Source organism: Chelon labrosus (genome assembly GCF_963514085.1).
Source record: "Chelon labrosus genome assembly, chromosome: 7".
Taxonomy (NCBI): Eukaryota; Metazoa; Chordata; class Actinopteri; order Mugiliformes; family Mugilidae; genus Chelon; species Chelon labrosus.
Genome location: NC_140343.1, coordinates 29567152 through 29593541, shown reverse-complemented (window position 1 = coordinate 29593541; position 26390 = coordinate 29567152). Strand labels below are relative to the sequence as shown.

Sequence of the window (26390 nt, the reverse complement as noted above, 5' to 3'; positions counted from 1 at the left end):
CAAATACTTGTGTCACTAATGGATAATATCAAACCTCTAGTTTTTTTCCCCTTAAAGAAACTTCACTGGTTTCCTGGCAACTACTCAGTCATGAATGGGCTGTGTACAATCACTTGGAAGAAGGTGAATGACTGAGTTTTATTTGCATTAAACATAGTAAGAGGTTTAGCTGTAGATTGAAGTTAGATTAATAAAGGGGTAATTGCATGGTCAGTATGGGGAGCATGTTTCTATAAGCTAATTAGACATCCATTAGATGTTTCCACTACAGAATAATGTGCAATCACATTTGGCTGGACTCACAACGAAGAAGCACAGAGTTATAGGTTGAAAAACTGGGAATTCTTGTGGGTCTTGCAAAAGTGCAGTACCGCTTTGTAGTTCATCTCGACAGAACATTTGCCCATGGAGCTAGTCTAGCTGCCACAGTTTATAATACTAATAATATGTACACCGGTCAGGCATTGCATTATGACCACTGACAGGAGAAGTGAATAACATTGACAATCTTGTGACTTTTGGATCTGGCATTCATGTGGATGTTCTTTAGACATGAATCGCCCACCGAGACCAGACCAGGCAACCCCACCCCATAGCAATGACACTCCTTGATGGCAGCAGCCATCCCCAGCAGGATGCAGCCTGACACAGACACACACACAAAAACGCTTTAGGAACAACTCAAACATGAACAGCACAAGGTGTTGACCTGGCCTCCAAATTCACTAGATCCCAAACTGGTCAAGTATCTGTGGAATGATCCACAGAGGCCCCTCCCCCCACTAACCCAAAGACCAACATTCTGTTGCCAGACACCACAGGACACCCTCAGAAGGCCCATGTCCATTATCTGACAAGTCACAACTGTTTTGGAGGCACAAGGGAGACCTGCACAATATTAGGAAGGTGGTCATAATGTTATGCCTGATTGGTCTATGGGAAAAACATGGAGCCCAAACTCTTAGATATGTGGATTTTTATTTTAGTACATTTTATATGAAAATAGTGTCTCAGACTTATACAACAGGTCTTTTTGCTGTCCAACTACTATGAGGATAGATGAATAATTTCCTACAGAAAACAGGTAACGTCCAGGCAGCTGAAGTCAAGAAGGAGCGGCAAATAAAATGTATAGGATGATGTGAGGAGGCACACTTCCACTCGCTGCTACCACCTACCTGTAAGGAATGTCACGTGAGAAATGAAATTTGGTTATGATACTAAATATGGATATACTATTCATGTCAGGAACAACTGAGCCACTGCTACAATATTAACACCTGAACCTGCAGAAACCTGTTGGTATCAACATCAAGGGATTGTGACACCTGTTAACATGTTATGTATCTACACTCTGGCTTTTATGGACAGAATTCTCCCTGGTGATTTGTGCTTTTCACACAGCTGAAATGATTACTGGTTGTGCACATCTGGAGGAGGTTCATGGTTTTATCATGGAGACAAAAATTACATGAGATTCTTTTTTTCTTCTTCTTCAAAATAATACATGTACAAAAAAGCAACTTCCACCATTTACAAATCAATCAACTCTCAAATTAACTCAAATGATGCTACATAAAAAAAAAGACGACAACTCTTCCTGTCTGAAACTCATCAGCACAGAGGATCAAAAAGAAGAAAGTACAAGACAATAACTAAATAAAACATGATGAGAAAACATCATTCACATACGGTGCAGGGGAGAGACCTGGTATGTTATGTGTAAAAATAGCATGAGTGTTGTACTCGCTCATCCCTCTGCTCTTCTTCTTTTAGCAGGACAGTATAATTTATAAGGTGACATAAGAAAGGCCTGGTTAGCATAACTTCTACTCCCTGCTGTTCATACAAAGAGACTGTTGTACCATAAAAATCTGCAACATTACTAGCAACGCTTCAATGATTGAAAGTTCAGTATCACAAAATGAGTGTCTACGAAGTCAACTGAAAGTAGCTGTAGTGGATCTAAACAGTGCCCAAAAGGTCTGTGATGCTACTCCATGCCTGTCATTGAAAATCATTGTTAAACACACTCACACAGTTTTATACTGTGCAGAGTTAAAGTGGAAATTCAACACACAAAATCATTTTTTAGGTGTCTGACCTACAGAAGGACTAAACCTTTTTGCAAATGTTAAGATTTGATACATTTAAAGAGCGTCCTCTTTGACTTTACAGACCTTCAATGGAATATCACACAATTAAAATGATTACATATTTTTGCACCTTGAGATTTTCTTTATAGTAGGAAAATAAAGTAAAAATGACGCACACTTGCCAGTTCATTAGGTACACGAGTGAAAACAAATGCATGGTAATATAACAGCCCTGCAGTAAATCTTAGCTTTATCATTTTTACGGTATTCAGCATTTGTTTAAATTAACAGAGAGCTGTATTTTGGAAGCTGTGGTTTGTAGTACTTTTGAACTGTATTACGTACGTTTTAATTCAATGCAGTTTAACAGCGCCACAAACTACTTCCTCCAAAATGATCATACTGTTTAACTGCCACCTTCTGTATGCTATTTCAGCATAAAATGAACATTACAACAGTCATGAAGGGGGATTTAGTTCAGGACTGTTATATCAGAATACATTCCCGGTGTACCTAATATACTGGCAAATGGGTGTCATTTTGAATGGAATTCCTTTCTTGCGTCTCAAACAGTAATATCAGTGCTTTTACTACAGGTCAGTTTAAGACAGTCCCTTTATAAACATTACTTACATACTTTAATACAAAGCATCGTTTGAACTGGTTGCCATTAACAGAAACCTCATCTGTTCTGTTGCCACTCATTTTAACTTCAATGCCCTTTCAGTGCTGACATGATCCGACTCTTAACAGCACTTCCTACAACACTATACATCCAAACATTTTGTTACTGCGAGGAGATGTCGACCTCCATGTGTGTGTCTGGTTGTCCTGTTGCTGTCTGTTTTCAGGTTTGAATGAGGGGGATCACCACTGTTTTTTTCTTTTTCTTTTTTTTTTTTTTAATACAAACTGTATGCCTTGGAGCATAATGTGGTCTTGTTTCTCATTTGCAGCTGAAAGTCCAGCGCGAGAGGTTAAAGGTCAGGGAAGCGGCTTGGGTCTTCTTTATAATCACTGGGAATGGTAAAAATGGATTCATCAAACTCATCGTAGCGAAACTCCTGAAACGTCACCGTGGCTGTGATCGTGGGAAAGACGGGGATGTCTGCAGGGTGGCAGGAGACACACGTTCCAGATGTAATTAAACTTTCCAGATTAAATATAAAATATCAACATATTATGAAATGAAAACATATAAAAGTCCCTCATATAAAAGTCTGCTTACCAAGTTTGACTGGAAAGCCAGGGGGGAGCTTCATCTGAACAAACTCCCTGAGTTTATTAAAGTGCTTGAAGGGTGCAACCACCTCCAGAACATTCAGTAAACTGAGGGTGAATTAAACACATGTTGTTGTCAACAATTAAGACACCTACAAACATCAAATCAGTTCACTTATTTTACAAATAAACCATTTACCTTTTTATCACCACTTTGAATACCACTTTATAATAATATGCCAGGAGAAAATAACATGCAGATTGATTTATTTTTTGCTCCCTGCTTTTTAATAAGTATCTAGAGGGGAGCTTAAAGTGAAGACTCACGATTCAATGCCCAGAGGGAAGTCTTGACTCATGGCTATCGTGGCTTTGAAATTTTTCTTGCTCTCTTTGCAGACCAGCTCTCTTCCTAGGTGAGGCGCTCTGAAGGGAGAACAACAGCAGACAGTTGGAATATTATTTCATGATGAAGACTCACTGAGGAAGAGTTATCGTCATGCCATATATTCATCCACAACAGACATTAGATTTTGCAATTTTGTTTTCGGTTAAGTGCTTTATTCACTAACCGTAAACAAATGACATTATTTCCTTTTAATGTTTAATAGAAAATTGTAATAACCTACTTTCCATTGTCAGCAGAGATGTATTCTTCCCAGGATATAGTGTTGGGTGAAGGTGGAGTTAGAGACTGCCTCCTTGCCGGCTGAAAACAGATCAAATTAAACAAGTCAGACATACAGACCAAAACTCCTAAAAGGTTCCAAAAAAGCCTGACACTGATGGTAGACCAAACTCAATGATAAAAGTGAAAATAGTGCTACAGTCTCTGTGCTCCTGAAACTAGCTTTTCATTTGACAAATCTGAAACTACTGATAAGATCAAGATGTGACAATGATAATAATAATAATAAAAAGAATATTTCTACACTTGATTTGACGTGCAGGGTAAAATATGCCTCGACAATCCACTAGGGGCCCCCGATGCATCAATAAACCACAGTAACCTCTGGCCTCCGCAGCCTCACACTGAATACAGCTAAAATAACACTAAACATCTGTGAGGGACAAATACCAGAGACCTGGCACTGTTCCACATCGTATGCTTTACTGTAGTTTACATCCTCAACATCACTGTCCCTTTCCACATTCACATGGAAATGTTAACTTGTAGAAATATAAACATTTAAAAACACCACATTTTGATTGCAGTATGCTCCACTGTATAGTTTGCCGAGGCAGGAAACAGACACGTATATTTTTACTTTCTTTTATAAAACTGTCATGGTAACACTAAAATATAGCACCTATTGTGATTTTCAGCAGGAAAGGCTTCTGGAGTCATAATGGATAAACATCTTAATATATCATGAAAACAATACTATAGGCTGCATAGTAATATTAGACCAAATCTGCCCTGACTTTAACATGTGACTGATGGAATAAATGATCTATTTAGTACAAAAAACAGCCATGATGGCCTATACTAAATGGCCTATAAAACAACTAGGGTAGAATAATGTGGAAAAGATGATGAGACGCCTGTCTGTGCCAAGTGATAGTCGAATGAGGTGTGAGTTTACGAGTTTTAAAACTACTCTGCAGTTATCACAGAAGTGTTTTGGTGTTTTCTAGACCTGCTGCCTTGTTAAGTGCTCGTCAGGACAGGGTACACCCAGACCCTAATCTGTTGGTATGCCAGCCCTGCCCTCCCCATCATACCATGGCACCGGGGGTTTAGCCTTCATCCATGTAAACAAATGGTTTCAAGCCCTGTTTAAAAGCCCTCCATGCTTGCCTGTGTCCACAGACAGACCTGGTCTCCCTCACCGTAGTAAACACAACTACGTCACAGCAGCTGCTCATCTCACCGACTTCCCATCTATCATTTTCCGCCATATCAAAACTTGAAACACACCTTTTCCACTTTAGACATGGCTAGGCAGTAATTCACTTCTGCAAAAAAGGACTGGCACACAACATGGGACACTGTGATAAAACAAAGACCAACACAGAACAGGGGGAGGGGGGGGGTCCGAAAAAAACAAGTATGCAGAAAAAGGCAGCATTGAAGAGGCTTTGTCTTCACTGTGTGACTCGCTTTATGCTCGGTGCTTAGACAAGGGCTTGCTAAGCAAACTCTGGAACATACTGTAGTGAGGGGATGGTGGGTGAATAAGGTGCAGTGCTGGAAATGTCACCACTAGGTGGCAGTGCTGGAATTCCAATTTATGCATAATAAATGTGGGGGTCTTCTGTCTCAGTGATCAGGGACATCTTTTTATTTGCAACAAATAAAATAAAATCTAAGAAACATGAGTGGGGGCCCAGACAGGATTTTTTTTTAATAAACCATGCTTGACAGAGTCCGTCAGGAAATCCATGCTGTTTCTACATGATTTATCTTTGTAGGGCTGGTGCAGTAGTGAGGGTTTATTTTGTCTGCGAGACTCAAGCCCTACCCCAAGGTTCCAGCGAGACAGGACAGTTTCAGGACTGGACTGGTGGTTACACTGCAGGTGTAAGTCAACAGGATGTTTATTAATGGAGTGTGTAACTGGTTCTCAACAGTGATTCACACGGTAATGAAATGTGTACCTTTGTAACCACTTACATGGCTGCACTCAGAATTCATGATACTAACTGATAGGTGCAGTGCGGCAGACGTTTAGCCAGGTGTGACTGACTCACGGTGTAACTTAATCTCTGAATGAGAACATGTCAGTACAGATGGGGCAATCAGAAGGTCAATAACTGCATTAAACCTGTAGAACCTGTATCAGACATAGCTCAAACAGAAGAACTGGAAAGACCCCAGAGCGCCTCCATGACAACTACAACTTGAATACTTTCCCAAACACATAAATACTTAAAATATAGTAAAGTTAACGAAGTCAAACTGATCTGGTCTGTAACACAGGACACACTCTTCAGGTACAGGGTGTGTGCTGTCACAGCTCAGCAGCACAGTGGGAGGATGTTAGTAATAGTAGCTCCCACATAAGGCCATATTATCAACACTGAGGTCTACAGTGGAAATATGTGAAAGGGTGTTGGCGATATGGTGCCAGGTAGACTGTACTACCAACCATCACACTGCAATATAAACCGTGAGGAGCACTGAAGCTTTAAAGGTTGATCCTTTAGCTTAATGTCTGTCCTACTTATGACATCACAAGTTAATGACCCATGACAAACCTCAAAGTTCTGCTCTATGAGGTTCCCTCCTTTGCTCAGGCTCTCCATGATGGCTTTGTTCCTCAAGATGTCCTCCTCACTCAGATGCTCTCGTCTCTTCCTGGACTCGAGCACTAGGCCGTTCACGGAGTAGAAATCTGCCAGAAAGTTTCCCACGCGCTCCTGGAGACAGAAGAAACAGAAATGATAAGTCCCCCTGCCGAGTAACCAATTTCCCTTTTAAACAAAAGGACAAAGAGGACTGAAAGCAATACTCTCATATCTTATTCACTGCCTCCGTGTCCCTCCCGTCCTGTCTGTGTTGTCTTTGACCCTAAGCCTATCACCTGTGGTAGCTTCCTGGGGTTTATCACTGCTTCTCCTCTGATTTATTAACCATTCTTCCTGCTCAGTGTGGTAGACGTAGTAGGAAATTGTGATCAGGAAAGTGTCAGGAGTCTACAGCAGAGAATAGCAGAGCTGTAGTTCCTTAACAGGAGTCACCCTCTAACAGAGGAAGGTTCAGATAGCTAGATAACAAAACAACATTTGAACTAAAAATACAGCATCTGGAGTAGCTGAGGTTTAATGACTCATATAATAAATGTATGAAGAATTGTTTTTGCACCTCAATCTGAAGAAATCCCCAGATTGCATCCTAAAATTTCATATTTAATGGCCAGAATGGGCTGGAAATATGGCATATTTTTCTTTTACAGTAAAGTAAAATAAAGACCAGGTGGATGGACACCTTTCTCTCTCTGTGGAGTTTAATAAGAAATAAAGAATAATAGCATATCCAGAACACCATCAGACTTCCCAGACCATTTGTTGTCACTGTTACATAATATACTGATCTGTCTGTGACCCATGTGTGAAGCTGAATTTCTGTTTCCTGCTTTCTCCAAAGAACTAATCAAATTCAAAACTCTCTATCTGGAACACACCACTCAAAATTCCAGAAATTCCATGGATAGATAGAAACCTATGATCCACCGCTGAGATGTTGGGAGTAGTAATGCTACGTTATGAAAAGTGACACCAACCGTCTTGTCTTCTCTGAACAGCCAGCCGGTCTGCGCCCTGGAGAAGGTGATGGACTTGGTGGAGAGCGTGGCGGAGTAAACATCGCTGCTCATCAAAATGTCCACTTCCTCTTCTGTCTCCATCTCAGACTCCTACAGAGAATTCAGGACAGAGGCATTAACACGGGCCTGAACACTCACTTTACTGTAAGACTGAAGGTGTCCCTTCATTTTTATGTTTAGCTCTAACATAACCATTACTGGCCGAAAAGCAGAGTGAAAAATCATTAAAGACAGGTGAAAAAAATAGGGCTCTTTAGTCTTTGGACAAAAATGTACGCGATGTGGAAAGCGAGAATCCAGTTCATAGCTGAGAGGTTAAATTTAGCAGTTTGTCATTTTCATTTCTTTCTCCATCAAATCACTGATATCTATAGGTTCTTCTAACACTTAGGGGTCAAAAGCTAGACATCTTAAAAACTAAGTTGCCCTCAAATGTTATCTCTTGGCAGCTCCCCGAGGATCATTGCTTACTGTATAATGTATGCACCACCCTGACCTTTTGTCTTGTTCTGTCCTCAGGCTTCTACTTGGGCATATCAAAATATGTAGGACCACCACTGTTCAAAAATTCATGATTACCAGAGAAGGGACCTAAGAGCACTTACTGTAGTGTCACCATCATTCAAACCCCTCCATTGTTTTCCACACTACTATTAAACCAGCAAGCACGGCAAAACCACAATGTACTAATGCAACCTTTTTTGATATTGCAAGCTTATAGGCAAGGGTCTCACACACCTCATGGTGTATCCTCTGGTAGACTTTCTGTTCATTGTCCAGCACAACGAAAGACTCTGAGGGAATGGCATTGCCGTTGAAGATGAAACTGAGGTCTCCGCGCTGACACTTCATGTCCGTAAAGTCTATCAGGGTCGTATCCAATCTACAAATATTGAACACACAAAGACAGAATTATGGTGAAAATGTTGCACTAGTAGACAGAAAAATGAGACAGAAAATGGCAATATTGGGATATGGTTTACTTGTGCTTACATCATAGCCAACAGAAAAGCAAACTGTTCTCTGAAGCTTCAGAGACAATATGTATGCTAATCACTGCCATGGGAGACCAGCAACACATTTCAAGATTTTTTTTTTTGTCTTGTCAAAGTGGGTGGCCCTGGAATGAAGCATGACAGCAAAGAGAATAGCTGATCTGTTTGTGAAGCCCAGACATAAAGTGGTAGGTGCTATGGATAGGTATGTCATGCCTGACACGCTTTAAGCACTAGAATGTAAATGACTGTTCTTTCACGCTCTCTCTCTCTTTTTCTTCCTACCAACTCCTGGGTAATAAGAGGGCTTTCTGAATACCAAATGAGACCAAATGAGACAGCCAGGAGCAGTTTTAGAGAATAATGGCAGGCTGCACATCAAGGTTACCTCACTTACTAACTGCACAGAGACACAAACACACTATTTTATGAACTCAGTACAGTCTCCATATACAGTTTGATAATATGTTATGATATCTATATTAAGAAATATCTGTGCATGTGAGGGATAAAGGGGTGGGTGGCCTGATTTGTCATACATATAACCCTGTGGAAAATCCATGTTAATGTGTGTGTACATGCTTCAGGAGCTAAAGCTAAAAGCTGTTAAATGCTACATGATGTTAGCTTATTTTCCCACAGGGCAATTAAGTCTCACTCTGGATACACTGTTATGACTGCATGTTGGCATGTGTCACAGTGTGACAAATTTCTGCTGATGCTCTTTGTGAGTAGGCTAGTCAGCACAGTAGACTTTATAGTAACTCCTCTGTGGGGCTCTGATTTAAACTGAAACACAGAACTAATCGGCACACAGAGGCCCTTTCGTTCAGCTTCCTCCTGCGGCAGGTGCTGATTAAACAGTCTACTTAACAAAACTAAGTTGAGGAGTGGAAATAGGAAGTAATGAAAAGATAAGTTGTTGTGTGCAAGTTGACAAATAAATAAATACATAGGTAAGTCTTGAGAGTACTAAGGGAATCCATAAAAACATTTCTCAATGAATAGCTGTTTAATCTGATGAGATGTCCATAGGGTGGTGTACTTTGATGCAAAAACAGTAAATATCTTCTGCTACAAGGCATTCTTAGAACTTTCTTTCTGTGTCTCTAAACATCAAAATTGTATCTAAATGAAAAACACTTGCCTGATGTTGATGCCTTGCTTGTAGATCTTGCATGCATCAGAAGGCAGGATTCTGGAGAGCAAAGGCACTGCAACATGAACAGATACAGTAAGGACACGTACAACGTCTCGGCAGTGCCTAATTTTAGACGGCTCACTCAAAACTTAAGACGAGTATCCACTTTGAAGCTTCGGGAGCATATGACCCAGTAGACAAGAGTGCTATATACCAGAAATAACATGTAGCTCTGCAGCTAAATATTTAATAAATCACAGCAGGTCAGAGGCAAGAAACTCTGCTTGATGTTCCATCATTGCAACAAACTGAAAAGGTGCTTTAACAGTCCAAAACAATTCTGTGAAGATTTGCATTGATTAAAAAATGTTACAAAATTAAGAGGCTCTTTAAATCCAGCAGAGTGCTCCACTTAGCCTAAACAGGTCTGCAGGGGCACAAAGGCAGAAATCTATTTCATGCGAGCACAGATCCATGAGATTGTGTTGGTTTAAACCAGACGCGACTCGGCACATAAATCTTCATCTCTCTACAATACACAAATAGGATTTTATGATGATTGTCACAGTTACCGTCACAGCATGTACAAATACATGTTTACAAATAAATATACAAGCAGCTTAGATTTACTATCATGCATGCATTACATAACCTCGTCCACTTTGTCAATAATTCACAAAGATACAGTGAGTGCACAGAAGTCAGTCCTGGCTCACACTCTGGAGCTGCTATTGTGCAGACTAAGCAAATGCTGATTCGCCAGTTCTAGTGGATACATTTCGTCTACTGCCACGCATTATCCTCCATCTAAATTATAGATTGTGTGTAGAGAGTCAGTACAGCTAGGGGAACAACTGTGCCTCTGGCATGAGCACGAATTACTGCCATGACTGTAAAAAGTGGGACCTTCACATTAAAGGACAGTGTGTCAGTTCATTCTTTCTCAAAGTCATGACACAAGGTATGCAGACAAACACTGACCCTAACCCTAAACAATTTCTTTTTGTTGGTGTACACCCAGCACATACCTAATTTCCAATGTGGATTATGTCATTGTCTTAGGACAGCAGATAGTAACTCACCCCAACTCTGGAAATCCCAGTGAAGCTCCAAGTAAAAGTCTCCAAGCTATGAATGAAGATGAAGAAAACTTAATAGGACGTAGAAGTACACAAGTGAAAGGGTGGATGTATAACTCTTAATCAAAATGTTCTAATTAATGTCACAAATCCCATAAAAAGTCCAAAACATGTAAGTGTTTGTTTCTCAATACTTTACGCCTTCATGTAAATCACCAAGAACTAAACAGGATCCACTAAGTAGAATCACTGTAGGTATTAGATGGTTTTTGAAGGGACTTAGTGACCATAACAAAAATAAAGAGTATCTCCAGCCTTCTCTAATAGTGGCAAAAGAAGCATTTTGGAAAAACTGTGAGATATGACAAAAATGTATAAATAAAAGGAGGCATCAGTTCGCAATAGAAATGGAAATGCGTTCCACGCTTGTGTGGACCTGATTAAACATGAGCCTCCGTATCGGTCCATAACTAATCACACCTGACTGGCACAACTCACTAGAGCTTAATTATTTTGTAAGGCTGAGATGTATTTGATCTCATCACCAGGACTACTGGTCTGAATCCATCCATCAGTAATGACGTCAGGCTGGGAGCGATCATCAATTCCCAGAGCTTTATAATCTCTGAGAGATAATGACGGGAAAAAAATCTGCCTCGTCATCCGGGAAGAATCTCATCATGTCATGTAAAACGTAGGCTTGAATTTACAGTCAAGCAACTAGCGGTATTAGAATATTTACGATAAGACGAGAGGTTAGGAAAGGTGTTATGACCACTTTAAACGCTCACACAGATTTCTCATCTGCTTACTTCCTCCTCTACACTCTTGTGGGGGTGGTGTTGCTGCACTTTGACCTAGAGACTAAAATCTCTGGATGATTGTACCTACAATTTGGCCTCCATGACTTCATGTTTAGCAACAACAACAAGAAGCCAGAAGGGCTCTTTTGCAGTTGCTCTGAAAATATATATACATCACTGCATGTATGACTAAATGTTTACAGTCAGGCAGACCAAAATAACAGAGAGATCATTTTGACTGAGTAGTCACATGTTACTCACACCCAGTGTGAGTGTTCAAATGATGTTGTAGCGCACAGCCACAGAAGAGCACAGTAAGGCTTCATTTAGCCTTATTGCCTTTGACTCTGACCAGTTTATAACATGTGTCCCTTCTAGCTCTGCTTCGTTGTGATGACAGCAATTTGTGAATGACAAATTTGACTGAAATCTGGGAGGGATGATTATATCCGCAGACTCTCTTTGCATTTATTAGATCTAACCCTGTGTGTCTGCTTTCTGCACACAGCTGAGTGGAGAAGCGAAGAGGGGTTAGGGAAATTAAAGGACAAGTGCAGAGGACACAGAACATTTGTCATTTTGGACGTTAGAGGGACACAAACAGAAGAATACAAAAATACAAAATAACAGGACACAGTGATATAGGAGAAAACTGAATATTAAAAAGATCTACATCAAGATGTCAGGAGCAGGAACTATAAGGACCTACATACCTCTTTGAGGGCTTTCAGGAGTTTGGGCCTCTTGTCCTCCACACTCTCCCTGGATTGTTGCTTCAGCTTCCTGAGCAGTGCTGTGACTGTGAGAGGAGGAAGAGAGATGAAGAGAAGCTTTATGCAGAGTGGAAAAAACAGTGGCTCAAGAGGTTTCTTTTTCCACACTGAGAAAAATAATAAAAAGTTTATTGGATGACAATTCATGTATCTGTTTTTCCTCACATGAAGTCTGAAGTCCAGGTTGTCATTGGCTCTGAATTGACTTACTAATCTTTTTATTTAAAGGGCTTAAACTCACTCTGCTTTAGAAAGTACTACAATCCACTTCCATGGATGTTTTGGGAGGGTCAGCAGTGTTTTGTTTTTCTTAAAGAAGATTGTAGTGCGTGATAGATACTGTTACTGCACGATTCTTTATCCATGCAAACAGCTAAAATGTGGCTAACATATGGCACATATTTTTAAGGGGGCCACAATTAATGCTGTATTAATGTGTCACTGTCACCATTATAGAGGAAAATACATTAATTTTGCATCTCTTGACATATATTGAAAGTTGATGTTAATGTACAAGCTAGGGTAAGTATGCCCATACGAATATACCTTAAGTCACACCTATTATCTATAACAGTATCTCCATGCAAATCCTGCAAACAATGGAAAAGGCTGAAGTACATAGAGATGAGCCAACTTCCTGGAGCCAGCATATATGGGGAACACTCCCAGCATCCTCCAACCAATCCTGGCACATCGACTGCAGGGATCAAAACATTCCATGAAGTTCAAAGGGAACAAGCCTCGCAGATATGAAGCATCCTGTTAATGAGCTGCGCCTGTGACCTCTTTAATGACCTGGGGGAGAGGCACGATTTTAACCACGATGGGTCACATTAATGGGCATTCACAGCTCTTTATCCTACTAACATAATTATGGTGCTTTGATGATACCAGGAGGGGAATAAATGACATGACTGAGCCACCATTATAAACTCATGGAAACAGTTATAAAACAGGATAATGTTTGGCCTGTGACAACCTGACCAGCCTACATTTTAAAAGGACTAAAAGTAACAGTGGACATATGGCATAATCATTAGCTTCACTACCTCCTGAGCTACCTTCTGAGTCAACATACACAAACATGTTGTTCACATTGTCTAACTGGTGCTCCCTATCCAGCAGCACAGAGGGGACAGAGGGCTCATTGGTGAAAGTAGGCCAAATGAGAGCACAGGCACGCACTTTACACATGACACCACACGCGCCAACAGACACGGCTACAAGATGAGGGTGTCTTTGTGGCCAGGCTGCCTAATGGATGTGGACAAGCTTTGGATGGGGCTCCTCCTGATCCTCGCCGCCTCTCAGCAGGACAAGAAAAGGAGTACAATCTCACCATCTGGCCACAGACACCCAGCCAACACAAGGCTGAGAAACCGATACGGTCGTCTGCTTCAACGTTAAACCAAACTGACTCTCCATGCTGGCACTAATTCACCCAGACCCTGATCATGGCACTTTCCAGACATTAATTAGGTGAGCGATCTGAGTAGTTTTGTCTCCACACACTAATGAAAGGAGACTTGACAACTTTGCCTTTACATCACAACAAACTGCTGCCATTTAACAATTAGTTTTCAGATTCAACTGGACAACTGCTGCTGACAAGACTTGCTCATATTGTTTCAATATTAAGTTGTATATTGATTTGTCGGAAGTGTGAAATATGAAATCTATGAAAAATTATGTAGTGGATTAATAGGGTTAGCAACATCATACATTTAAAATGTTACCAATTTTTACGTCTTCCTCACTGGCTAAACATGGGTGATTTGATGGGTTTAAAGTAATAACATCCAAATAAATGCCTCAGTTTTATTCTCTTAAGAATAAGAATAAGAATACCTTTGTTTGTCCCACAATGGGGAACAATTTTATCTTTATTATTCTGCAAATACTCCAAATTGTTCTTCAAATTTTAAGTATGGTATGAGACAATCAAAATCAGAAACTTATGAAAGAGACAACTATCTTGAAAGCATGCGGCTCAACTAGACTTTTTTTTTTTCATTCACAGTTCACTAAACAGTTCTGGTCAAATCTTGTTGTTTATTCGAGCTACTGAGGCCATTACTGTCTGATACCCACATGAAAAGGCAGTTCTCTGTCTAATAAACACCAAAATGACTGAGAAAGTCTTTAAACAAGCTCCTGAAGCTGAAAACACAGCTGTGTGAGCAAAAGGCAATTTAGGACAGAAATAGGTCTTACTAAACAAAATCTATTTCTGGGTCCTATTTTGTCTCCTTGTTCAAATGGAAAAGTTTTAGGTAACGAACCTCAGGTGAAGTCAAAACAAATGTGGGCTGATATCTATGGAATTTAGTCGCAAACATAAAAATAAAAAAATAACACAGCAATCGGACTAAGTTGGGATTTTTGTTGAATGATCACATTTACTGCAAGTTTTGCTCAAAATAGTAAGGAGGATCTAACAATACTGAAATATAGACCTCTAGAAATGGATCAAAAATAATGTTAGTTTGTTCTCAACAGTATCCAGGGCAGACATTTGCCTCATGTAAAACAAACAAAAGCTCCCAGGTCTCCACCTCAACCAAACAAAACCTGAGTCAGTCCACACTGGGCCTGTTCAAACCTTGCATTACGATCCGATCTGGGCGATTAGACCACGTAAAAGACAGGTGTGCACACTTCCAGGACACATTGAGATGGCATTTGAGAGATCCAATCTCTGGGCACATTTGGAGGTGGTGTGGATAGCATGTGTCTGCATGCCTTTGGTAGTGTGAACACAATGCATCCTGAGTCGCATCAAAGACCCCCTGTACTCAACAGGGGTGCTCCTGCGTCAGTCGAGTTTTGCCTGATTCATTAAAAAAACAAGCAGGAATCCATTAGAGACATCAGCTGTTAAAGTATTATACTGCGCCCCAGATGATGTCGGGTTATATTTGCATGCAGAGTCTGAAACTGAGATTGGATCTGGAGACGCATTTGCCGACGCATGTTGGTGCCAGGTCTGAACACACATACCTAAAGCTGGCCACTTGCAATCAGATTGCCCAGAGCGGTTCTTAATACTAGAATTATTCAGTGAACAGGCTCACTGAATAACTGCAAGGCACAGCTCTGCTAGGCTAACCCTATAAAGGACTCAACATTTATTATGCTGAATAGGGAAAACAATCAGTTTCCTTCAGCAACTTTCTCCTGTAATCTCATCATGGCAGCCAGGTAAAGTTCCACATATTCAAGAACCGAGTATGAATGTTCAGCAGCAAGCAGAGTCAACCATTTGTAGCCAAGCTGTCACAACAGCCTTGCCTTACACTTTGGAGCATCATTAAAGATCTCAAAGAGGTAAAGAGTGTTAAACAGCACCATTTTTTCTTCAGGGCAACAGAAGCCTTTTCAGGTGATCAGCAGACTGACCTACCTTACTGTACCTGTCTGCCAGCAGACTGACCCTCCACCTGTCTGCTGATCTCTTAAATTAGCAGGCACAGAGAGGCGCAGACAGCAGGAGCATGCCTACAAATTCCTCTTTCAGGTTCAGAACCAAGATGCATGGGTACAGTCCTGCTGAATTTCCCAGAATGCCAATTTTACAGAGGCTAAATTTGGTCACTCACGTTGTGCCAATTTGGTGACTCAACAAATGCTTACAGCAAGAAAAGATGGTTTTCTTTACAGCCTCATAATGTTCCCAGAGCATCATTTAACATTTAACAGCCAAAATCCAGGTGCAAACGCACTGTACGTCTAGATGCACACATCATTAAGTCATATCAATAAATTAACAGGGTTTATAAATAGGGATGGAAGAGAGCAATGCCTTTAAGGGCCATAGCACACCATGCTGACAGACGTTTTGCAAAGTCATCCGTGGCCTACGTTTTTTTCAGCGTGTCTTTTCCAGTGTGCACCATTAGCACTAGTTGGACCCTTGTCAGCGTGTTGAATCGACAACGGAACAGGTTGTTAGAGCAATGACTATGATTGCCTGTTCAGCGTAGAGAACCAGTGCATGAGAAGAAAATTTGCTTTCACACAGGTCCAGTTGGCTTTTATTGCTGGTACTTCTTTATTGTTGCATTGGTTTATCTGTTTTTTTAAGGCAAAACACACTGCATCATATACTGCCTTGCACATTGGTCTGCATAAACTAGTTGAGGTGAGGACAGGTCAATGGTAAGGTAAAATGTCACCAGAGTTCATTAGAGGACTCAGTCAATAAAGACACCTGAGTTTATTAGGGGAAGCAGTCAATGGAGGCACTTAAAGATTCCTCCCTTTAAGAATGCTCAGTGTTGATGCTCATACATTGTATTTCATTACTGATAGAAAGTTCCACCACAAAGAACAAAACCTCCAGCCTTTCTGTTCCCATGATCAAAATATCAGACCAATGAAATGCACGTATTAGTGCAACTGGTTTTACTTGTCTTAGTAAAAGTGAAATAATAGAAAATATTCTGAACATTTCCAGACAAAACTCTAGCCACTATGAACTGTGGGTGGAAAATGGGCAAAATACGGGCTTGAGTTTAATCAGCCGAAAAGGAGTGAGAGAAATATCTAATGAATTGCCTTTCACTGCAGCACAAAAGCCAGAGGGCTTGGAGGAATGTCCTCTCTCTCTCTCTGAGGGGACAAAGGAGGCAGACCAGCATCGTGGCCTCACTGGTAGGCAGCAGTGTGGAAAAATGTGCAGAGCCATTTGTTGATTTGTATGTTGATCGAAACTCTTTCCTCAATCAGTGTTTTCCCAAAATGAAACGCCACTAAAACCAAAGATATTTCAGTAAAGAACCTTATATGTTTCAGTGGATAACCAAGTAGAGCGAGTCAGACAATCACAAACACTTACTCATCTGTCGGTCTCCGTAGCTAATGGCCTCAGCGAGGGGACTCCATCCCTGAGCATTTTTCACCTTCACTGGTGCATTGTGGGCCAGCAGCAGATGGGCACACTCTGCAAGAAGGACAGTAGGCAGGTAAATCACCACTCAGTACAAAAAAACAAAATAGAAGCACAGACCTAAAACACAACTTATGTGCCTACCAAATGTGATTCACTAGGTTCACTCACAGTTAGAATCTACTTGTTTTAGTCTCAAGATCTGCTTGTTTTTAGAAACAGATATAGAGTCACTCACCCTAAAACTCTCCTATTTTAAAGTCTTGGCACCTCTATAATTAATTCCCAGAGTGATATATATACACACTGATCAGGCATAACATTATGACCACTGATAGGAAAAGTAAGCAACACTGAACATCTTGTGACAATGCAATGTTCTGCTGGGAAACTTTTAGACCTGGCATTCATGTGGATGTTACTTAGACATGTAGCACCCACCTAGACCAGACCAGGCACCCCTACCCAATAGCAATAGACACTCCTTGATGGCAGGAGCCATCCCCAGCAGGATGCAGCCTGACACAGGCACACACACAAAAACAACTCAGGAACAACTCAAAAAACATGAAGAACAGCACAAGGTGTTGACCTGGCCTCCAAATTGGGTTAAGAACTGTCCAACGCATTATTAAAAACCGGAAGGATAGTGGGGAACCAGCGCATCAGGGTAAGAAGAGAGGCAGATGAAGTGATGCACCCATCATGCCTAGTGTCTACTGTACAAGCCTGTGGGGGCAGTGTTATGATCTGGGGTTGCTGCAGTTGGTCAGGTCCAGGTTCAGCAACATTATCTGCCCGAAGAATGAGGTTAGCTGACTACCTGAATATACTAAATGACCAGGTTATTCCATCAATGGATTTTTTTCTTCCCTAATGGGACGGGCATATTCCAAGATGACAATGCCAGGATTCATGGGGCTCAGATTGTGAAAGAGTGGTTCATGGACCATGAGACATCATTTTCACACATGGATTGGCCAGCACAGAGTCCAGACCTTAACCCCATTGAGAATCTTTGGGGATGTACTGGAGAAGGCTTTGCACATTGGTCACATTGAACAATGAATGCAACACTGGATTGAAATAAATCTTGTGACATTGCAGAAGCTTATCAAAACAATGCCACAGCAAATGCGTGCTGTAATCAAAGCTAAAGGCGGTCCAATGAAATATTAGAGTGTGTGACCTTTTTTTTTTTGGTGGCGACTTTCTTGTTTGCCCAGGCAGTGCATGTCAGGATATGCAAGACAGAAGATGTTTTTCCTTTAAAAAAACATCAGTATGCTTTCAATATGCTTGAAAAAAAAATGTGTTATTTCCTACGGGGTTTAACATTTCCTGTAAGCTTCTTGCCAGCATCTTTGATGTTGCCATGATGACACTATGCACATAAAAGCCTCTGGTCAGGTTTGATTTTGTGTTCATACCTGTTTTCCACAGGTTAAACAGCTTGTGAAAAAAAGAGTACAGTATAGCACTGACACAGCTTTACTGCCTACTCCTGGTCAAATGTTTTAGCATGGTTCCGTTTAATCTGACGACTTTAACGTAAATGTTTGTGACTACTTTGCAGTAAATTCATATCCAATGCAAAGACTGGGGACATTTGCTATAGCATCAAATGAGCGATTAAGTAATCCTGGTGTTACAGAGGGACCAACTGTGTGTAGGATTGAAATGACAGCTGGCCCATTAACCACCGAGCCATATGGGATCTACAGTTACACAAGACTCAGTACCCTCCTTTAGAGTCTATATTGCTGTAAAGAGATGATAGATTCTGAGGAATAAAATGCAAAACCTCACAAAAAGACATCCAATGTTACTGTGTAGGCTCAGAACTGTGCTTTTATTCTAGCACACAGCCAAAGAGCCTTGTTGCTTTTTTGTGGCAAGATCAGCACAAAATCCCTCCACTCTGTGGGCAGCTTGTCAACAAACTATGGGCAGCCAAAAATGAAGCCTGTTGTTCCGGCTCAGCTGTTAGTTTTGTCATGACATCATTCATTACACGCTGGCGTCTGTACAGCTCTGTCTCAGCACCGGAGCCGGAGCAGTCACAGTCCTGTGAGCACCTAACCACACAAATGCAAAGCAGAGGCTAACTGCTAACTGTCTGCTGCCCAGTGGACATGCAGGGCTTTCACTTGAATGGGCTCATGGTATTGTTTTTTGACAAGGTTAAGTAATCATTTAGGCTGGCAAAAGCAGCATAGAGGTTCTCAACACAGCCCATTTTTCACAACAAGCTTTTGAGTTAACCCAATGAGTCACGTGAACAAATTCAAACTAGTGGCTGTTCTCATGTTCAGACTTGTTAACCTGCATAACAAAGGTATGAAAACAATTCCAAAGCCCGCATATTCCACCTGAAATAATAACTGCAGCATTTTGACAGTGGAACACAATAACACCACATCAACTATCTACATAATCACTATGATTTATTAATGAGAAAGAGGCCAGGGTCTCATACATTTGTAATGAAAGAGAGGACTATATTTTGAAACTATTCCTAATTAAACATATTAATCACACAGCAAAGAGAAGTGTGACCATCCTGAGAGTGTAATTAGAGAGAAATAAAAGGGCATGTTGTGACAGCAACCAAATAGGTTAGGCTATATTCTCCTAAAAAGCAATTACTAGCAACACCATTGCTGTAATGTGCAGCAGAAATCAAAAAATCAAGATGGAAGCATGGCGTTGACGGTCAAAATGAACAAAAACTAGGTGCTGGGAAATATAATACTATATATACAACTCATAATCCAAGACTGTGTTCACACAGTCTTGGATTATGACAAGTATGAATGTCTTTCCTTGTTAAATTTCTGCCCAGTTCTACTCAACGCAATCTGGATGTTAAGTGCTAAATACTGTCCAAAAGCTGACCTGGACTACTCATATCACATGCTTTAATTAATTACAGAAGCTGCGATGGCAGCAGAAATGCAGCCGCAGAGTGCATCACAAAAACATTGTAACATCAGCAAAGCTCTGTGTTTACACAGTAGGCCAACCTTTGAGTGGGTTCTAGTCTGGGGCAGCTGATAACAGAAGTTGATGGCCAGAAAATACATGCAGCCAAATGCACGAGCGCTCGCTTTCTGACGTAACCCTCACAATCCTCTGGGCCTCCAACCCATATATATCACTCTACTAAATCCAATGATTGTGTAATAATTACATTTAACTGATATACATTACATAAGCATGGAGAGAGCAGCCAGACCATGCGTCCTGGGCTGCACACCTGCTAGCTTCTGCTCTGAATTTAGCGCGTCATGTACAATGAGAAGAATTTGTTGGATTTTGTGGACAAATTGATTAACCCTCTATGGGGCATTCATCGAAATACTTGGAAATTCTAAATTTCAACCCGAGAGTGTTATTGTAGGGCATAAGGAGACTTTTTTACCTTTCTCAAAATTTTTAATATTCATGTAGAAAATCAAAGTCAAAGAAATTACCATATATGCCCTTAAGTGGTAAACAAATGTCAACATTTACTTAGACCCTTAGAATATAAGTGCTGATTCAGACACATCATACACATTATCAGACCACTTCTTCCTGGTACCTAATAAAGCAGTTAAGCTCAGTGTTCATGCAGAGGTGGATCTTGCGGACCACATTTGCCCCTGATTTGACCTGAGAATGTTGTCTTGATCTTCTCTGACTGACTGGGTTAAACCCACATGCTTCCCAGCCTCACTATGTGGCACAGGGACGCAATTTAAAATGTGTGCTGAAGTTACCATATATGGTTCCTCGCCCCATAAAGGGTTTAGAGCCAGCGTAATACATGAACATAGGATTTCTATACCAGTGGTTTTACCGATGTTATGTTAAACAGTTGGCCTTCTGGGAAAATCACTGTAAGCACCTGCCATTATCAGACCATTTCTGATATGTTTGCATTACCTGTGACACTCTATGAAAGCTATGTCAGAGAGTCATAATGCAGGCTTTCTGAGAGAGACATGCAGCTGCTCCACTGGCAATGCATTAAATGCATAAAAGGTTCGGTGAAACTTGAACCTCCAGACATTTTGTCCTACTTACAAGTCCAGGTATAAGCACTTGTCTCCGGTTTGCTGTAATTGGTGAAGTAACAGGATCTGTGTCACTTCAACAAGTAATTTATCACATCAAAAACAGTAAGATAGTATTATAAAGTTTAATCTCTACTAGCTTTGCATCTACCTGCAGTTTACTGTTGGTAAGCAGCAACAAAAGATCTGTTCTTTTTTAGTTTAATTTCACTGATTTGTTAAATTTTTAATGTAATAACGTGTATATATTTCAGTGACTCTGTATTTCCCTTGTCAGATCCTGAAAAAGAATAATCAACTGCAGATTGTCAATTTTAATCAAATCAATTATTTCAGCCTTGATGCATAATTTAGCCTATAAGTCATTAGCCACAGTGTGGGATCCAATTCATTGTGAAGTATTGATAAGCAAGTCTCTGTGGGTTGCTGGGTTGATTGCATATGTGCAGCAGCTGTACAGACATTGTGTTCAAGTCTCATACAACTCAGATAAATGGTGGAGCAAGATGCCAAAATAAAGCACTGTTCCAAAGCCATGCGGTGTCTTGTTGAGAGGTTCGGTGGGTGATTAAAAACCCCCATCTTCAACTCTGATCAAGCTTAAGTGGATATTAAAAATGTTTTTTTCACACTGATCACCCAATCAGACAGTCATCATAGTCTGAAGCAAAACATAATCAGTTTTTATTTCCTTAAATTCTCAAATTTCCACAAAACTAAATGTGTCTCATTATGTATATTAACATAAACATAATGAGACATATACTTGAGGAAAACACCTCATAAAGTATGACTGTGTGCCATTTCTGAGGAAGACCTATTCAGCTAGACTGGCGAACTGATGCCAGACGCTCACTTGAGCAGCTCTCTTGTATCTTTGACCATTTTAACGTCCATTATCTTTATGGCCAGATATCACAATAGTGTCATTCACAACCAGGTAACAGTGGTCTTTATTTTCTGTCTCGTGAGTGAGCATGACAGCAAACACGTTTCAGGGAAAAACTCTTTTACACCTCTAACACTAACAATGTGAACCGCATCATGCTGTAGTTTGGCTTTTCTTCATCGTTCACGTTGGATTGTTAACCTGTCCTGACTGTTCAGATTTTTCAAAGCTCACAATTAAAAGACCACTGCTGTGCGCAAGTGTGATCACTGCCCTGGTAAATAATAAACATGCACACGCACAAAGAAAGGCTTGTCCTCTGTATCCCAACAGAGCAGCCACACCCAGACAGTGATCTCATGCAGCACGCCTTCAGCCTGTCTAGCCTGAGCATCCCTGGAGGACTGGGCAGCAGCTCAGGCAAGAGATAGGCAACCTCATTAGCACAATCAATTCCACGGCGTCCCATCCGCCACTACACTTCAGCAATCCACTGTCTGAATTACCAATAAGTAGTGACAGGGCCTTCGCTCCAGCGAAAGGAATTGAACTTTGTGAATGTGAAATCAATTGAAACTCATGCTCCACTGACAGACACTAAACAAATGGGAATGTGCAATATGTGCAACCCAATGCCTCAACTGTTCGCCAAGAGCCTGCTTCCAAAATAATAATTTTAAAAAACAAAAAAAGGGTGGATTAATTTTTCAAAAGCATCTTCTAGGGACAGAGCCTTAATGTTTTATGTGCATGCTATCACCTGACCCAGTGCAATTCAGCAAAAAAAAAAAAAAATAAATCATGTAAAGGTTTCTGTAACGCCTTGATACATTATGGCATATTCATCCTTCAGTCTGAACTCAGTGTTATTCTGGGTTGTTATACAAACACACTATTTGACAAACAGAGGTGTAGCATCTCTGTGAAACAAACCAAAAACTGTTTAGCTTAACTGCCTCAAACTCAAGTAAAAACTAACAAGTCAGTAAACTCTTCAGCGTGAGATGTGCAGGCAGAAAACGAATAATAGACGTTTAAGGAAGTTGAAAGTTACAGCTCTTATCTGAACTATTCATGAATTATCCGTGCCAACTTAAAACTATTAGTCTTTGAACCATCCTTTTGTTGCAGTTATTGTTTCTTGCAATGTTGTCTTCATCTAATCCCTACTGATGACATATGATCTATAAAAAAAGGTTTCCTGTTGAACCCTGATTTTGACCAGGAAAGCCAGCTCTTTAGCCATGCATGACCATCTGTCCTTCTGGGACTAATGTGGTGATCTAAGACAAATGTTGGTGGTGCTGATCCAGACAAATTTGAACACAACTACAGAGCCACTACAGACAAAAAGAACTGCAAGGAGATTAATTTAAAAAGCCACAGAGACAGAAATAATGAGATAGAAAAAAATAAAAGACACAGTGGAAAATGTTTCAACGCTACTCACCTTTGTGTCCCATCATAACGGCGAGATGCAACGGTGTGTTTCCTGAAGAAAGGGGGGAAAAAACAGAATTTGTATACTGCCTTTGACAATAACAGTACTTTGCCTCTAGGACTATCACAGTTAATGTTTAAACTGGGACGCAGAATCTACTAAATTCCAAATGATGGGCTAAGTGCATGCCTACTGTGTCTTCTCCTACCATGACAGGTTATATTACCGTTATACACCGGTCAGGCACAACATTAAAACCACTGACAGGAGAAGTAAAAAACATTGACCATCTTGTGACAGTACAATGTTCTGCTGGGAAACTTTTGGACCTGGCATTGTGGATCTTACTTTGACATGTAGCACCCACCTAGACCAGACCAGAAACTCTCTCTTTCTCTTTCTTTCTGGTAGATGAACAACTCAAAAAACATGAAGAACAGCACAAGGTGTTGACCTGGCTTCCAAATTCACTAGATCCCAAACTGATCAAGTATCTGTGGGATTATCCACAGAGGCCCCTCCCCTCAACCCATAGGAACCAAAGACCCCCACTAACAACATTCTGTTACCAGACACCACAGGACACCCTCAGAAGGGACCTTCACAATAGGTCATAATGTTATACCTAATCGGGTTATTAATCTGCTGCACTCCAAAATAATCTGCATTTAACAAGAAAGGACATGGCTTGTTAAGAGACACAATTGAAACACTGCACATCAGGAATGCACTAGTGGAAAAATAACATTTTAGCCAGGTGTGGAAAAGCTTGGGTTTCCTATTAAGGTTTTCCTTTTAGAGGAAGTCAATTTGCCTGTTCAGCTCCTTCAGGCTTCAGGAGAGGTGGGCAAGCATTCCTGGTGAGAAAAGCCTGTATGGTAGTAGCTCTAATGTGGCTGAAAACTGTTGAGCTGCAGAGACAGGGCAGTGGCTAATGTTGTGCCAAAGAAAAAAAGAGACATAAATAATCAAGCTTCATTTCTTTGTTCTTATTATGAATGTATACTGATAACACAAAATAGAGACATCCTATCCCATTTCAGTAACCTGTCAGTTCTGCTTCAGCGTGTATCAACTAGAAACCAAGCTAACTTGGAAGTAAACACACAAATGCCAATGAGTCATATCAACCTTTAAAAAGTACAGATACCAGAGGCATGCACTATCTGAATCCTTTGTTACATACGCCATACGAGAGCTTTGGATACAGACTGCATTCCAGTCTTGACACTAAGTGCAAGTACAGACATCTTTTTGTCTCTACGTGTGAACCATAATGAAACCACCTTGATGTTTTTGTCAGTTGAGGGGTTTATTGTGGAGATTGTGGTGTTATCTGAACAGACTTTGCCCTGTGGAAGAGCTGCTATCAGTCTGGGACTTTACAAAGTTCACACAGGACACATTAATACATCAACTAGAGTTAGTGGATCATCTTATCTTTCGGTGTTTATTCGAGATCAGAATTATCAGTGATAAATTGGGCATTTCACAGCTTGAGGCTGAAAGGCTGAAAGGCCACAAGCGCCTCTGGTGGAAGCACTTTCTATTGTGCTGCCTTGAATGAAGTGGATTTGAAGAAATTGCAGGGTGGTACATTTAAGCTATTGCTCATTTGCGAAATTAGTTATCCAGGCCTTGTAGAGAAGCCTCGCCTCCGTCCACCGCTGATGAAGACTGATGGCCTGTTAACGAAAACTAAGCTTCACTGGACATTGGCTGATCATTACATTTTTTTAGGCTCTGTCTTCAGGGCTAATGAGATGAACAGCTGAGAAACTCACCATGAACGTCTTTCTGGGCGATATTCTGAGTTCGTATGAGCGAAGACAGGCGTCGGACATCTCCTTTAAAGACACATTCGTGGACCGGAAAGTCCAGCCCTATTCGGATAATAGGGTTTTTGTTGTTGTCATCGATAACTTCCGATGATGACAGTGTGTTGGTGTTAGCATTAATCTGCGACTGTTGGTTCTGTTGTTGTTGTAGTTGTGTGGATGACGACTTGATTAACTTGTGGTTGCTGAATATTTTACTCGCTCGGCTCTTGCTGTTCGTCTTCGAGGCGGTGAAAGTCCCGGTAGCAGCCTCCTCGTCCGGCTCCAGTAAATCCTCGTCCTTGCTCGGCCTTTGGTCCTTGCGCAGGGAGCGGATCTTCTCTCCGGTCATTTTCTAAACGGCTGACGCCAACGGAGCAGAGGGTGTCGTCGCTGACGATGACCCTCCAGGCGAACTGATGCGATTCGCCAGTTGGAAGTCTTCACGCAAACACTGAAAATTGCACAACATGAAAACACTTACTTCTCTACCGGATACATAAAAACGACAGTTTATTCGAAGGCGAACAAATAGCAGGTCCCGTTCCCCAGTTTATGGTGACAAGAAACAGTTCGCTCTCCTGGCGTTCAAAACTGTCGCTGGTAGCTGTACAACATAAGCGGCTCCAGTTGACTAGTATGAAAACGATGTCTTCCGCCTTGTACTATCGCGAGAGTTCAAGAAGGGTTACTATCGGTCATTAATTGAAACTGCTCATACTGTACATCATGTGTCAGGTCACTAGAGAAAGGGAATGTATTCTAATACAATAGTCCTGCACCAAGTTTTAGCTTCATGAAGATTATGGTATTTGTTTCAAATAAGAGAGAGCTGTTGATTCAACTGTGTTTCATTTTGGAGGCTGTGGTTCGTATTACTAGTGAATCAGAATCAGAATTAGAAATGACTTTATTGCC

General features: G+C 40.9%; 1 protein-coding gene across 1 annotated transcript; it reads right to left on the bottom strand.

The window, feature by feature from the left end:
- Positions 1 to 977: 977 nt before the first annotated feature.
- Positions 978 to 26370, bottom strand: LOC311490877 (ankyrin repeat domain-containing protein 13C). Its single transcript, XM_084548622.1, has 13 exons — positions 25440 to 26370; positions 23665 to 23706; positions 17214 to 17318; positions 12317 to 12402; positions 10804 to 10849; positions 9728 to 9794; positions 8324 to 8468; positions 7544 to 7675; positions 6519 to 6680; positions 3947 to 4026; positions 3645 to 3743; positions 3325 to 3425; positions 978 to 3204 (listed from the first exon to the last, which is right to left on the bottom strand). The coding sequence occupies exons 1-13, from the start codon at positions 25822 to 25824 to the stop codon at positions 3074 to 3076; spliced, it is 1581 nt and encodes a 526-aa protein (XP_084404748.1). The 5' UTR covers positions 25825 to 26370; the 3' UTR covers positions 978 to 3073.
- Between the last annotated feature and the right edge of the window lie 20 nt (positions 26371 to 26390).

Coding starts and splice junctions, on each gene's coding strand:
- LOC311490877 (XM_084548622.1), bottom strand. CDS start 25,824: ATGACCGGAGAGAAGATCCGCTCCCTGCGCAAGGACCAAAGGCCGAGC. Junction 10,850..12,316: donor TCCTGAAAGCCCTCAAAGAG/GTATGTAGGTCC, acceptor CTTCATTCATAG/CTTGGAGACTTTTACTTGGA. Junction 9,795..10,803: donor CTGGGATTTCCAGAGTTGGG/GTGAGTTACTAT, acceptor TTCATGTTGCAG/TGCCTTTGCTCTCCAGAATC.